The sequence below is a fragment of the Balaenoptera ricei genome, chromosome X (genome assembly GCF_028023285.1).
Source record: "Balaenoptera ricei isolate mBalRic1 chromosome X, mBalRic1.hap2, whole genome shotgun sequence".
In the NCBI taxonomy this organism is placed as follows: Eukaryota; Metazoa; Chordata; class Mammalia; order Artiodactyla; family Balaenopteridae; genus Balaenoptera; species Balaenoptera ricei.
The window spans coordinates 14,121,147-14,136,872 of record NC_082660.1 but is presented as its reverse complement, the minus strand read 5'-3'; the positions used below and the strand labels follow the sequence as shown (position 1 = coordinate 14,136,872).

The following is a 15,726-nucleotide window of genomic DNA, read 5'->3' as shown; positions in this document are numbered from 1 at the left end:
TGGGAGGTTTGTTTCTAGTCAGGGACATGGCACAAAGGGCATTCAAGCAGAAGTTAAACAAACACTACCTGGATCTCGGTCTTGCTTTGAGACTGTTGGAATCCTTAGGAGTGGCTGAAACAAAGATTAGTTGTTGTTTGCTTGGGTTTCATGTCTGCAGTTAAACAGGTTTTAAGCAGCACCTGGGCTAGTACAGAACACATCAACAGGTAAACATGAGGTACAGGTATCCGTGTGGAAAACTTGACCGCTTCCACATTTTCGTGATTCCATAATTTTATTTCTAAAGCTAAAGGCACAATTAAGAAGAAAGAAAAACCAACATATTTTTCCTTTCATCAGAGCATTAGCCACGAAGCCATTCTCAAATCGAAGTTGATTAATGAACAAATTCCAGCCTAAAAGACAACTCTCTCAAGAGGTTATCTATTTATACAATGATGGGTTCAGACTTGAGGGTTTCTTGGTCTATCATGATAGCCTAGTAATAATAGATTTTGAACCAATCTCCCTTGAAGGTTAGGAAGAAATCTACTGGGCTACATATTTTAAGATTTTCTTAAAATACACCACCAGGACCGCATGACCACAAGAAATCAAAGTCCCACAGTTAAGTCGAAATGATCTATGCAGCTTTTCCTATAAGAAAATATTCTTGTGTCCCAAATCGTACAGAGAATATTATGGAGTGAAATCATTAAAATATTTGTCAACCATATAACTTTTCCTTCTCCAATTTAAATCATGAACTAGCTTGCTCACTACCAACACACACAGAGCCGACTTTCCCATCATAAGTTGTTGGGAGTAATGAGAAATACTTACAAAAACATTAATCCTCTTTTTACGTTTTCAATCCTCTGCGGAAGACAACTTTAGAAACCACTAGCTGTGCTAAGGTTTTGCAAACATTGCAAATTTTTCATCATAAAATGTCATAAAAATTCAAAGAAAAAGTGCTACTAACTAGGAGCAAGGAGAATATAGTTTGTATACTGTTTGCACAAATTTTTCCGGAAAGAAAATGTCCCACTGCGTGATGCCATCCTCTTTTACATTACTCCAAAGATAAAACCCCTCCTTGGTATGAAGCATGCTGGATTTCTGACGATCATTAAACTCCTTGGGTTAGATAAGCGGGGCAGAACGCGGAGCGGAGATGCGAACAAGGCCCAAAGCAAACTAGCAACACACGTCCCCTTAGCTTCAGTCAGCTATAGAAGACGTGCTTTTCTCCCAACTGAAGCGCTCTGGCTTCTTGGAGTGAGGACACAGGCACCTTTTAACTGCAAACCACTGAAAGGCTGCCGGAGCCCCGAGAAGCACGGGAGGCCCAAGCAGTGTGAGCCTGCCTCGCCCGGTCTCGTGCGCCCGCACGAAGATGGACAACCACCTCCCCTCCTCCAGCCCCCTGGCGGCAAAAGATGGCGGCCCAAGAGAGCCTCTCCTCCAGCCCAGCAGGCTACCTGGGGACTGGGCGGACGGTGCGAGGGCCACTCACCACGGGGCTGAGAGCCACCCTCCAAGCGGGCCGCCCACGGCTGGCTCCGACCCGCTTCTCTCAGGCCCCACTGCTTCCCAGAAATATGTGGGCAGAAGTCTCAGCCATTTTAAAAGACTGTTCCCCAAACCAGACCGCGGTGACCATTACTTCCTTTGTCCACTGCCACTATCTCTGTCTTTGTGCCGCGGGGAGGGATGGGTGTGGAAGGAGGGGGGAGCCCTGCTGGTGAGAGATAGACAGGCAGGCAGATGGGGTGATGGGTGTGGCTGAGCCGTGGAGCCCAGGCCAGGAGTCCTGAGGTCCAGGCGCTACTCCTGGCCACGACCCTCTGTGGCTGTGACCTCCGTGAACCTCAGTCTCCTCAGCTACAGAATGGAGATAGTAAAAATGAGGCCCCCTTCTCACTCAGAGAGATAAGGAAGCGAAGGCGCTTTAAAAACTAAATGTATTCTAGAATTGCAACATATTACTGTTGTAGGGTGTTCCTAATTTTTCAAGCTTAGAAATCTGGTTATGAAATTTAGTTCCTTCTAGGACAGCACAGGAGGTGCAGGTGGCCGCAGGGAATGGAAGGAGAGACCAAGGGGTGGCAGCCGGCAACTGGGCAGCTGTGAGAATCACCAACAGCAGGCTGAAGACTACAGTGTGAGGGCGAGCAGGCCCAACGCCCTCGGCAGGACCTGGAGACACACAGAAAAAGATGGCCATGGTGCAGTATGGCCTTTTGAATTAGGCTAGAATGTGCCGTTAGCTAAGAAATCCATCAGATTCCACTAATATGTACATGTTCAGCACTTAAAAGGGTAAGGGTCTATGAGAAAAATATGTAACAAGGAATACCGCGCTCCCTGATGACACAGTCCCATCCCATCTGTAAGCCACCACATTTTCTTCACCACCATTACTATGATCATGGCTATCACCACCCACTGCGGAAGGAAGAGCAAAAGCGGGAAATGAGATCCCAGGCAGGGCTGGTAAGCTTCCACAGGTTCAAGATCAGAAAAAGCTGGAGAACACGATTTTAGTTAAGTCTTCCATCAGCCTCCAAGCCCCTGAAAGTCAGACTCCGCATTTGGAGCATGTGAATATCCACAAAAATGGCAAGGGCAGGTTGGGTCAGAATCCAGGCAGAAGCCCACGGGCGGATCACAGCTTCTCACTGAGCTGGGCAGAGGGAAGAAGAATGAGAACTTCCTAGAACACTCCAGGCATGTCATCTTTCCAGGAAACAGAAACAGGATAGGAGGGCAAGCCTAAAGTTTAATTCTCCAGAAGGCGGCAACTCAACTGAGGTGAACTGCCCACATGGCACGGACAGCCTTCCAGAATTAGAAACTACCACCTTGAAACTCTCGTGTCTCCCGCTAGGAATCCAAGCATTCCCCGGAAAAGAGGGTATTAAATACGTTTTCAGATGAGGGATTCCCTCATAGCCACTCCAGAAAGGGCAGCAAAGGGAAGAACAAATCAGAAACCACACAGCATGCTCCCAGGCAGAACGTGAAACAAATTCAGATATACTTCACATACTGTGGCACGCACACCCTGATAGGTTCTGTCTGGTGACGCCATGCCCTACTCAATGAAGGAATGTTGAAAATGACATATAAAGCTCATGCCCCAGAGAACACGTAATGCTCATGGAAAAAATAGGAAGAGCTATTAGCCTAAAAAGCTGTTGGAGAAGCACAATTTAACTCTCCAAATTTAAATAATTTTTACTGATACCATAACATGAAGTTTACAAAAACTAGAATGTATCCACTTCATTTCCAGAAATTAGAGTTGTAAAGTACCTACCTCAGGCATCTGTCCTACGCAAATAGAGCATTTCTGCCTATGATGAAGGAACCTGAATCAGTTCCAAAAGCCAAAACTAGGTTGGAGAATTCCTACCACTTTTGGAGTCATAGTTCATCTACGATCTTAATCTTCTATTTCTTAACGTCGCTTTCTAGAGGTAGTGATTCCCAAAATAGGCTGAACATTAGAACCCCTGGGGGGGAGGGGCTGCCTAAAAATACAGATTCTTAGGCCTCATCACTGCAATCAATCATATATTCTCGTTCATATTCATTCTCTCTCCCTCCCTCCGTCCCTCTCTCCCCCTCTACCCCTCTCTCTTTTAAACCTTAAATGAACTTAGTGTTTGGGAAATACTGTACTGTAGCATAAGCCTCGATGTATATTGATTCCTTTGTTCCAACTTTAAAAAAATAAAGCCTGGATGATAGCTAGTTAACCAAAACAAACATGATTTACTTATTAAATATTAAGAGAGAGAGAACAATAAAAGAGAAAGCAGCAACGTCTTTCATGTGCTCATAATCAGAGCTCCAAATAGTAATGCCATCCCTAGCCAGTTTGTTCTCAGCTAGGTTCATCTTGGTTCAGTGATGGCTCTGTCAAGAAAGCTGAGGCCACAGGCCCGACCATCTCCATGGTTCCCAGACACAGTTCTGACTCTCCAAGAACCTGGGCAAACACGACTTTTATTTCTCTCCTTGGAATCCACTCCATGTGTAAGCACATTTACCTGCCTTCCTGGTGGTGAAGCATAATGAAAGCGTTTGAGATTTATGCTTTGGAAATGGAAAGTTTCACCTGTGAGCCTCCCGTTAATCCACCCCATCAGCTTACTCTACACAGAAATCACAATGGCTTGTTGAAATCTTCCCAAATCCAAGTCTTCTCAATTTTATACTTAGTGACAATGAGACCCTCGATTCAAACTGAGAGATCCTTTCAGTGAAACCTGTATTCAGAACTTAAAAAGAAATCACCCTCTTCTCATACCTGAGAAGAGGAGAGGAGTAAAAAAGAAACCAAAAGGTTTCCTTAGAATAAAACACAAGACAAATATTTGGAGAGAAATATATATATATATACACACACACACACACACACACACACTATCACAGATGTACCAGTTTTCTCACTGAAACTACAGGGTTGTTTTGGTTTGTTTGTTTGTTTAAGAAATAATTACATTAAAAATATATTAAATTGGTTTTCTCCTACCTGAATCCTCGGACATATCTTTTGGTAAGGCTTCATCCGTAGCACTCTTCAAAGCTAGCAGTGTTTCGTTTTGTTTTTAAAGAACAAGAGAGAGAAAAGAAAAGAAAAAAAATTTTATGTCTCAGGCACATTACATTAAAACAAAGAATCCCTAGTCATCACTTAATGAAAACGGTGTTACAAACATCTATAAGTCGCTATAGCACTTATTAAAACAATAAAAGTCTCCTAAACTATGGTAACAGGTTCTCCTCCTACAGAGAACAGAGGTATTTTCAATGTTCCAGAGAAAGTGGCTGGGAGGAGTATTACCAGGAAGTAACAAATTTCCCCGTTTCTTTCCTGACGTCCAGAGCAAAGACATAAGGATCCCTCTGAGAGTGAGAGCCAGGATTCAGGATTTTTAGAGCTCGCCAGGTTATTCCAATGGGTAGTCAAGGCTAAGACCCACTAGTAAAGACAGTAATCAGAGTACTTGCTGCCACAGACAACATCTAGGTCTGCCTGCCTCTCCTGAGCAAATACTGAAACAGAGAGCATGCAATTACCGTTTCCTAATGGGAAACATATTTTTCATGTTTAACTCCCATACAAAGCTACATCCATGGCAGGTCATGATAACAAAACCTGAAATAGCTTCACTGATTTTTAGTCTCTTCAGATAAGCCTTTCATTCATGGGCAGTGAATCAATATCAGATAATAGAAGGAATACTGGCTTGAGAATTCGAAAATCTTGGTTCGTATCCCTGCTCTTTTTCTTACTGAGCAAATAATTCATACTGCCTGAACTTAAGTTTACTCATCTCTATATCTTAGGTTATAAAACATACCAGCCTCCACTGCATTTTGTGAGGACTGAATAATACAGTGCATGAGGAAGGACCTGATAGATTATAAAGCATTATACAGAAGTACGGCAGGAGGTGGGGTGTTGCTCCTGCTCTTCTAGATAAGTCCCAGGCCAACTCAGCCCTGTGCTTGATGCTAGCTGTAACACGGAACACTGTGCTGCACTGCTCTCACCCGTCCAGCAAGATAAGCAAATCGTCACAACCCAACACCCACAAAGTCACAGAGAATAAAGCCCAGGGATAGAAACTCTCTCGAGAAGGTAACTTCCTCAAGGATTAGACCTGTGTACAAATGTGCATGTATATTGATATTCTGGGATCACATCTGCCAACACAAGATGTTATGCTCACAAACCGTTCAGCTTCTGGTCATTTCCTAATTAGTACGACCAGATTCCAAAAAAAGGTGTTGGAGTAGCCTGAGGGTCAGCAGTGAGTACGGGGTCATAACTGAAGGGCTTTGGACACTCAAGGGCTTGTTACCACTTTATGAACTATAGTTTCGTGACAGCAGCTGGAACTACTTAATCCATCCAAATGTGTTCATATACAGAGAACAGTCCTCAGATGCTCTAGAAGTCAGCCATTCCAAGAGAAGTAGATTAAAAATATATATAGGTAAAATGTCCCTAAAGGGAGAAAACTCATTCTTTTCATACCTTGTTTGTCATCACCAGTCACATCTTGGGTAGGGACAGGAAAGTCAGCCACGTCTTTAATAGATAGCTTCTTGGAAAAGAAAAGAAAATTAATAATATGGGTTGGAATGGAAATGAAGTGATGTGCACATCTGATGCAAATGTTGTTAAAAGCTATATATCTTGCCAATATTTCTGTCTCCCATAAACCCTGAAATTTAATACTATTTTATTTTTTAGGTTTCTAGTGAGGTATAAGTTAATTTGTATTGAAAAATTTATATACACAGAGGAAAAAAATAATGACTTAGATTGAGGTACATGTATAGACCACACATTATATCTTAATCTGGTGTGGGACTCAGCCAGAGTTGTGGAGCATTTGCCCACGACTCCAGTCAACAACAAACCTGTGCTCCAGGTACTTTCTCACGAGCAGAGAGAGGTTCTGACAAGTGGCCCCATCACATGGGTATTTGCCAGGATCTCTTATGTAGAGGGTGTTCAACCCTGATTCAAACAGCCTCCTTGTCATGGAATAAGAGAATTTTACTGATGAGCAGAACAAAATTTTCTGCTAACTCACTGAAGGGAGAAGTCCTCACTTACACTAAGAAGATGAATACCCAAATTGATCAAGTATTGATTAGTTTAAAATTCTATGTAAAATCCACTTACTATAATTTCTTGTACACTCTCAATTAACATGGACTCTGTCCTCTGATAAGATTAAAGGATAATACATATTCATAGTTGATATATATATACGTAAACACATTCTAGAAAGATATATAAAAATTGAAGGGTGATTGGGTAGGTGGGGATAGGGATAAGAGGAGAACTTGTCACTATATGCCTTTTGATATTCTTTTTATTTTAAACATATTCAAAAAATCAAATAAAGATAAATTTTAAAACTTAAAGAAGTAGGGTAAATTCCTGGAGTTAGCCGGTGCTCCAAAAGGTTAACTGGTTTACCTCTCAGAATCTGAACAGCCCAAGAGACATAAGCAATACTTCTGTTTTCAAACTGTTTCAAAGAATGGAGTTAGAATACTGCTTGGTGGTAACCTGATCTAGGGTTTAGCCATCCACAGGCTAGTCATTCTTGGCATTACAATGAAGCCTCCAGATGTAATTTAGAACAGAGAATGTATCGCAACAGTGCCCTTCTTTCATTTTCTTGTCCCACCTGGATTGTAAACCAGATCCTTAGCAGAATAAAATAATTTAGGAGTAGAAAATATAGATAAAAAGAAATCCAAAAGAACACTGTTGAAAGAAATTTTTTAAATCTAAATAAAAGGAAAGACACCCCGTGCTCATGGGTCAGAAAAACTTAATATTGTTAAGATGGTAATATTCCCTAAATCCATCTACAGATTTGAAGCAATCCTTCTTGGCTTTTTGCAGAATTTGACCAGCTGGACGTAAATTTCATATAAAAATGTAAGGGACCCAGAATAGCAAAAATATTCTTGAAACAGAAGAACAACTTACCAAAAAGTTATAGTAATCAAGACACTGTAGTACTCACATAATGACAGACATATAGAGCAATGGAATACAATTGAGAATCCATATATAAACGCTTAAATTTGTGGTCAACTGATTTTCAGTAAGGGTACAAAACAATTCAGTGGGAGAAAACTGTCTATTCAACAAATGATGTTGGGACAACTCGATATCCATATAAAAATAAAGAGTGAAGTTGGACCTCTTCTTCACGGCTTATATAAAAATTAACTCAAAATGGATCACAGACCTAAATGTAAGACCTAAAACTATAAAACCCTTAGAAGAAAACATAGGAATAAACCTTCATGATCTTGTATTAGGCAATGGTTTCTTAGATATTACACCAAAAGCACAAGGAAAAAAAGAAAAAAATTAGATAAATCGAACTTCATCAAAATACAAAACATTTGTGTTACAAAGGATACTATCAAGAAAGGAGGGAAAAAGAAAGAAAAATACTTGCAAATTACACATTTAATAAGAGATTTATATCCAGAATATATAAAGAACACTTACAACTCAATAAACAACCCAGTTTATAAATGGACAAGGGATAGGAATAGATATTTCACCAAAGAAGACATACAAATGGCTAATTAGCACACAAAAAGATGCTCAATATCAGTAGTCATTAGGAAATTCAAATCAAAACCACGAGATACCACTTCACTCCCACCAGGGTGGCTAAAATCAAACAGACAGATAATAACCAATGTTAACAAGGATATGGGGAAACTGGAACCCTCATACACTGCTGGTGGAGGAATGTAAAATGGTGCAGCTGCTCTGTAAAGTAGTTTGTTAGTTCCTCAAAAAGTTAAACACAAGGTACAATATGATCCAATTATTCCACTCCTCAATATATACTCAAGAGAACTGAAAACATGTGTGCACACAAAAACTTGTACATGGACATTCATAGCAGCATTTTTTCTAACAGCCCAAAAGGGGAAACAACCCAAATGTCCATCAGCTGAAGAATGGACAAACAAAAAAATGTGTTAGTATCCATACAACGGAATACTATTCAGCAATAAAAAGGAATGAAGCACTGATACATGCTACAATGTGAATGAACTTTAAAACATTACACAGTGATCTCATCACAAGAAAAAAATGTTTTTCCTAATTCTTTAATGGCGTATTTATGTGAGATGGTGGATGTTCACTAAACTTAACACAGTAATCATTTCAAGATGTATGTCAGTCAAATCATTTTGCTGTATATACACCTTAAACTTAGCCAGTGCTATATGTCAACTCTATCTCAATAAAACTGGAAGATCAAAAGCAAACATTATACTAAGTGAAAGAAGCCTGTCACAAAAGACCACATATTTTATGTTTCTATTTATATGAAATGTCCAGAATAGGCAAATTCAGAGACAGAAAATAGCTTAGTGATTACTAGAGGCTGGGGGAAGCGGGGAACAGTAGATGACTGCTAATGGGTACAGGCTTTCTTTTTGGAGTGATGAAGATGTTCTAAAATTCGACTAGAGTGATGGTTGCACAACTGTCAATATACAAAAAACCACTGTATACTTTACACAAATTGTATACTTTAGATGAATATAGTATATGAATTATATCTCAATAAGCCTGTTTACAAAAGAAAGAAATCCAGTAATCTAAGAAGCATTGCTAAAGACAAGTGTCCGTGAAATTATAATCTTTAATTCTTGATGGAAATAAGTACATGGTACAGCTCTGCTGTCTTTAGAAAAAGATGTACTGCTGAGCAAACTTCTCAAGACCTGACTCAGCTACAGCTCCATTCACAACAAACACCTTTATGGAGTCATCCTTCACAGGGCTGGTACCAAGATCTATCTAAACTCCAAGCATGGGGAATTCCCTGGCGGTCCAGTGGTTAGGACTCCATGCTTTCACTGCTGAGGGCCCAGGTTCAATCACTGGTTGGGGAACTAAGATCCCACAAGCTGCGTGGCGTGGCCAAAAAAAACAATAATAAAATAAAATAAACTCCAAGCATGCATTCCTGTGTTTAAAATATCTCCATTTCCAGACTTCACAGCCACCTGTATATTTGCTCCTTTCCTTTTAGAGAGATGATAAGTGAGTACATGAAGAACAGCAACATGAGTCAGTAATTAATTTCTCCAAAAAAAAAACAGCATTATTTATCTCTGTTGGAAAAGCAAAGACCATCTGATACCATGGCAAGTTGGAACAAAACGTTTAACTAGAAAAAATGTGAATTATGATTTTTTTAGTAAATCACCTAACAACAACATAATTTTACACAAGCAGGAGTACCCATAGCAAAAAAATTTAAAAATTTAAAAATAAAACAAAAAAACAAAACAAAACAAACAAACAAAAAATAAAACAGGGCAACTGCATAAGACAGTTGTAGAGGTGTCTGTCCCGGCCTGACAAACTTCTCCGTACACTGTCAGCAACCCCAGAGTACACTGAGGGCCGGGAAAAGTGACTGACAATCATACTTGCTTCACCATCATACACATTCTACAGAAAAAGAAACTGAAAAAGCCAAAACTCTTTGAATGCACATCTATCACTCCACCTGAAATCACTTTATCTCCTTCCCAAGAGTAGAAATCTGCTGAGGAAAGGAACACGGAGGCTACAACTCAAAGAAAGAGCAGTAGAGAGGCCCAGAGAGACGTTATCAGAGGGGGCGCAGCAGAAGCAGGCTTGATTCGCTCAGAGAGGAGCAGAGGATGGCATCCACAACACGCACTACAGGCACGAGAGCCTTGTGGGAAAGAATAAATAATCACACACAATCACAAGAAATTTTTTAAATGGCCCTGTATCCTGCCTTTGACTTCTATCATCTTGCAACGTCGGAGCACTGTAATAGGAGCCTATGAACAAACCTCCATTTATGAAACATTTCCAGACTTTTTTCAGGGTGGGAACAGCCGATATCATAAGTTGTCATCACAGCACTCATAATGGTGACGAAAGTGCTGATATTAACAATAACCATAAGGACCCCTAAAGCACACAGTTAAGTCCCTGCATCAGTGGCCCAACGTTATAGGAATTCTTCGGGTTTCTCTTGAGGATCATCCAAATCAGGCAGCTTTCAATGTGATCTGGGGCCCTCATATACAGTTCTCAAACCTCCTCTCAAAACTGTTCTGATTCATTACACCTTGTTAATACTCAGCTGCTAAAAATACAGCTTTACAATGTTTACTTCAAAATTAAAGCTCGGTTAAAGTAAATAACCTGGCTTACATTTTTCTGGCTTAGTTTGGCTATACCTAAATTTCACCTCTAAAAGGTCAAGAGGCTACTTTGCTTTTTTCACCAAATCTAGTTTTAGGGAGAAGAGAAAAAAAGATAATTATAGATATATCTGGTGTCTAGATTTGAAATGCTGAGCTTCAAAGTAAGTACTAAGTATTAAGAGAAATCGTTATGAAAGCAAATTTTCCAGAGTTTGTAAAGAACAATCAGCTAATGGATTTAATAGTACACACATCCTTATTTATTAACATATGAAGATCTTTTACCTCCATCCGATTCAAGTCACGGGGTTGTTGGTTTGCTGGCACTGGCTCAGAATAAGAATCAAATAACGCACACTCCCACTTGGGCTTAGGAAAGGCTAAGAAGAAACAAAAAGAATGCATAAGAATATGTACTATAGTCATGGTGGTCATAGCTTTTCTGTGCTTGGTAAATAGAACAACAAAAGCAGCCAGCTCCTATATACTAGAGATGGCACTAATCACGCTGAGGTAGTATTTCAAGTTCTTTACGTATACAAGCTAGTACAGTACTTCTACCATGCCCACTTTACATGCAATAAAACTAAGGAGCAGCGAAGGTAAGCACCTTAGTCAAGGTCAGAGAGCCAGTAAATGAAGAGCAGGGACTTGAACTGCCAGCACTCTTGCTGGAGGGTCCATGCTGTCAGCATTTCATGTTGTAACATAGAAGTCATTTTCCACCTTAACCATCACTATCACAATACTTCAGTTTTAACTAAGCTACTAGCAGCATTTTAAAATGGCAGTAACTATGTTGATAGTTTGAATACCATAAACATTAATTGAGGAAATACTTCATTTTAGCTATTACTATTGGAAGTAAATAGACAAGATCTTACAATGATATGTGCCGAAGAAAACTTTATGAAATACTCATTTCTTTTGGTTAGCAGGAATAACAAAAATAAGAGCACAGGTTCTTCCTGATTTATAACAATGAAATAAGAATCACATTATGGGTTTCTTCCAACATAGTACACTGACAGCAGCTGTTAGCTGGGTAGCTGAGTGGATCAGCGTAAGAAAAACCATGCTACCTGGTACGCTAACACTGAACACTCACACTATTTCTTAGAAACAGATTCTGTTTCACCACTTTTGTCACAAAGTAAGTAAAAAAGAAATGTCTCAACAACTAGGAAAATTGTCAATATTCCAAAGAGGAAAAGCAGACTGGGGTAGACAGTAAACAGAAGCTACAAATCAAATTTGTCAAGACCAGCTATTAAGAAATCAAAATTTTAATGCCATGTTTAAAAACATTTTTTTGAATCAAATGTTAAAAATGGATTGGCAGGGACTTCCCTGGTGGCACAGTGGTTAAGAATCACCTGCCAATGCAGGGGACACGGGTTCGAGCCCTGGTCCGGGAAGATCCCACATGTCGCAGAGCAACTAAGCCCTTGCGCCACAACTACTGAGCCTGCGCGCTAGAGCCTGCGAGCCACAACTTCTGAGCCGGCGAGCCACAACTACTGAAGCCCGCGTGCCTAGAGCCCGTGCTCCGCAACAAGAGAAGCCACCGCAATGAGAAGCCTGTTCGCCGCAACTAGAGAAAGCCCGCTCGCAGCAACGAAGACCCAACACAGCCAAAAATATAATACATAAATTTATTTTAAAAAATTAAAAAGCACAGAGAAGACCCAAAGAGTTCTGGCCATTTTCTTGAACCAAATACAAAAATAAACAAGGGTGATAAACCATTTAAAAGTTAACTACTAAACCCTTAGGGTTTGCCTAAAATATACTATCACTAAGTTTGATGGGGTTTTATGAGGTCTCTCATGATTTTTGTTAGAACTATTTAATTATTATTTAAGATTAATCCCACAAACTCTGGAAATGATGTGCAATTTTTGTTTAATTGAAGGGTATATGATGGATTCTTCTTCAGTTGTTTCTATATAAATGCATGCTCCATAAAAGGCCATTAAGAAATGGGGGGCGGGGGGACTTCATTCAAAATGAAGGGAGATGCTCTTGACTGAGGCTCTATGTTTTAGACTCCCCTGTACTGTGTAAGCAAGGTAAAAGCAGCCATTTGCAGCAGTAAAGGAATCAAGAGGCTATTTCTCCTTTGTTACTACACTTTTTGCTCAGGGCTTTCAGATCTTTAAAAATTTCATCAGTGACTTTTGAAACAGTCCGTGAAACACCTGAACACCTACAAAGTGACTCCTCAAATAAGGAGTCATGACACCCAGCCTAGGTTCCATAGCCACACCGCATAAGAACAAGGAAACAGCATTCCTCAAGACCCCAAACAGGAAAGAGAGGGAGGAGAGAGAGCGAGACAGAGACAGGGACACAGAGAGAGACACTAAAGAGGAAACAGAGCAGTGTGTAATGCTGAACAACTGCAAACCAGTTCCTGGGGACCCCTGAGGGTCTCCCCAAGCCTGTAAGGAAGGGGAACACGCTGGAGTTACGGCCCGCTGGAGTCAGAAAGCAGCTGCGATTAGCAAAGTCCAAGCTCTGAAACAAGTAATAGCTTTTGCTCTCTGAACCCTCCCCTTTGTACATTTTCTGAGGGCCTCTGGGCGAGATCCCAGAATGGGTCATGCTTCCCCCAACATGTTCACCGGTCCCTGGCACCAGCCACATACTTAGTCTCTTCCTTTTGGTTGAGCCTCCACCCCGTCACTACCTAACACAGAATGACAGACTTTTTATTAAAGAGTCAGAGACCCGAACACTGACTTAGATAAGTCATTGGCTACTTTGAATCTAGTGCCGTTATGAGGAGGGGACCAGACAAGATAATCTAAGGCCTTTCCAGATCTAACCATGAAATTTATGATCTGTTCATGACTAATCACATTTTCTTTAGACACTGGTTCCCTCCTGCCAATAATCATCAATGACTAAGCTCTCATGTTTTAGAGGCCCTCTCTAAAAAGTGAGAAAGGCTGTTGAAAGCACCAGCTATTTCTGTACCCTTTCGATGGAGGCTATACTTCTGTGAATAATAGAATTCACCTCAGAAATCAGCCCACTGCCTTTGAAAGGGCAAGAGATACTATTAATTTTTTTCAATCTTCCAAAGAAGTTAATACAAAGGTTGGACTCACCATGACTCTTTCCTATCCAAAGGATTTGGGGGTAACTGTTTTATTAATGAGAAAGACAAAGAGAGCTCTATTCTAACTTTCTGGCGTGCTAGAATGTTCTATATCTTTATCTGATTGCAGTTACATGGGTGGATACACATTAAAAAAATCAAATGTACATTTAAGATCGGAGCCTTTCATACATTTCACTGCATGTAATTTTTAATCTTTTTCATTAGGTACAAGACTCCTAGTCCATTCCATTGCCCAAGGCCACTCGGGGACACCGGGATGGGCCTAAAGATGGCAAGTCAGCATTGGCTCTACAGGAAGATCTTCCTCTTAATCTTTTTATCAGCTGGGGATTCAGTAGTTGCCTGGTCTACAATTTTCATGAAAGGGTTAAGTGACTTTGGTTCAAATCCATCCAGACAGTACTAGAATGGAGATAAAAGATGACTCACATTTGCTAGATCATCCCTATGACTCACATTGTAAGTTGTAAGAGTCTAATATCAGTTAATGAACAGTAACTGCACATACAAAGGACTCCTCAAAGTGTCTGGACAACATCTTAAGGAACAAAACTCTCTTCCAAGGTCTGGAAGGAAATGCCTAAGGTTTAGGATTTATGATGAGGCATTACCTGCTTGCAGGTACTCCGGCTGCAGAGTTGGAGGCAGGCCCTCAGGCAGTGGGTAGCCGTTCTTCCGAGCCACAATGAGATGAAACGCAGCACAGAACTCTGGCAGGCTCAGGGCTCCATCGCAGTCAGCATCGCTCAGTTCCCTAAGGATAGCAGATGTTATGAGCGCCTAACACGGGGCTCAGAGGGAAAGTTACTCAGCCTCAAACATGCAAACACGACTCCCAGGCTCTCTGGTGGAGGCCCTGCAGGGTCCCCAAACCCATATAAAATCTCAGGGGGCCACACGGAGGAAGAAAAATCGACACCACTAGCATGAGTGGCACTTTATAAATAAAAATTTAAATTCTTCAGATTCTCCAATAGATCTGTTTTACAACAGAGTACACAAGTAAAAAAACTATGGGAGGAAAAGGAAAACGATGCCCACAATTCACACTTAGTTGACACTCATTCAGTAAATGCGTTGTGTGAAGAGCCCCGGACTTGGTTCTCGAAACAGTCAGAGGAAGGGCTGGCCCTGCCCTTTCAGGGTGTCCTGGCCGTTATTCAGTTACCCAGGCTCAGATACAAGCACTTCATTTTTCAGCTTTAAGGAAAAACCTTGAACTTTTCAAATCGCAAATGTTGTATCAAAACTTTGCTTGAGAATTCCCTCCTGGGAAAACACAAGTAAGCTCAGTAAATACTGGTTGAATTATGTTTTCAGATAAAACTAGCAACTAGGGAAGGCTGGAACCAGATGAGATAGAAAGGAAGAAAGGGAGAGGCTTGAAAAGGCTTATCTTTGCTTCAGCCGTTGTTTCCCACTGAAAAGCAGAGACCTATCTGCCAAAGTAACTAAGACCCCATAAGCTCAACCAGTCTCTTAGGTGTACAGAGACGAGTACGCTTGTGTTCGGACAAGCAGAGCGAGAAGGCATATACAATCATAGTAGAAAGGGGGTTACTATTTGAAAGAAAAACCATGGAAGGTAAGCTCCGGAACTTTCCTTTGGACCCTTCACATCCTTGTCCCCCTTGAATACTCAGAAAGCACCAGCTCCCCAAGGTGAGGAGCCAGGGAACTGTTTCAAACACTGGGTGGAGAGAATCCCACAAAGCTTACATGGATATGTCTCAACAAAAAGATAGAAACCCTCATGCCGATAATGTTAAGACTGGGAATTCTGCCAAAACAGACTGTATTCTTTACAAAATGATAGTTTCTCTTTTTTCCTA

General features: G+C 40.8%; 1 protein-coding gene across 7 annotated transcripts in view; it reads right to left on the bottom strand.

Annotated features, from left to right (window-relative positions):
• REPS2 (RALBP1 associated Eps domain containing 2) overlaps positions 1 to 15,726 on the bottom strand; it is a 222,132-nt gene that overhangs the window by 92,330 nt on the left and 114,076 nt on the right. For 4 of the 7 annotated variants that reach the window (XM_059910736.1, XM_059910739.1, XM_059910737.1 and 1 more), the window contains 5 exons: positions 14,506 to 14,648; positions 11,050 to 11,144; positions 6,041 to 6,110; positions 4,529 to 4,582; positions 69 to 114 (listed from right to left, as the gene is read on the bottom strand). In XM_059910736.1, the coding sequence (XP_059766719.1) occupies positions 69 to 114; positions 4,529 to 4,582; positions 6,041 to 6,110; positions 11,050 to 11,144; positions 14,506 to 14,648 (408 nt within the window). The remainder of the gene's footprint in view (positions 1 to 68; positions 115 to 4,528; positions 4,583 to 6,040; positions 6,111 to 11,049; positions 11,145 to 14,505; positions 14,649 to 15,726) is intronic. The other 3 variants (XM_059910741.1, XM_059910742.1, XM_059910738.1) reach the window with 2 other exon arrangements.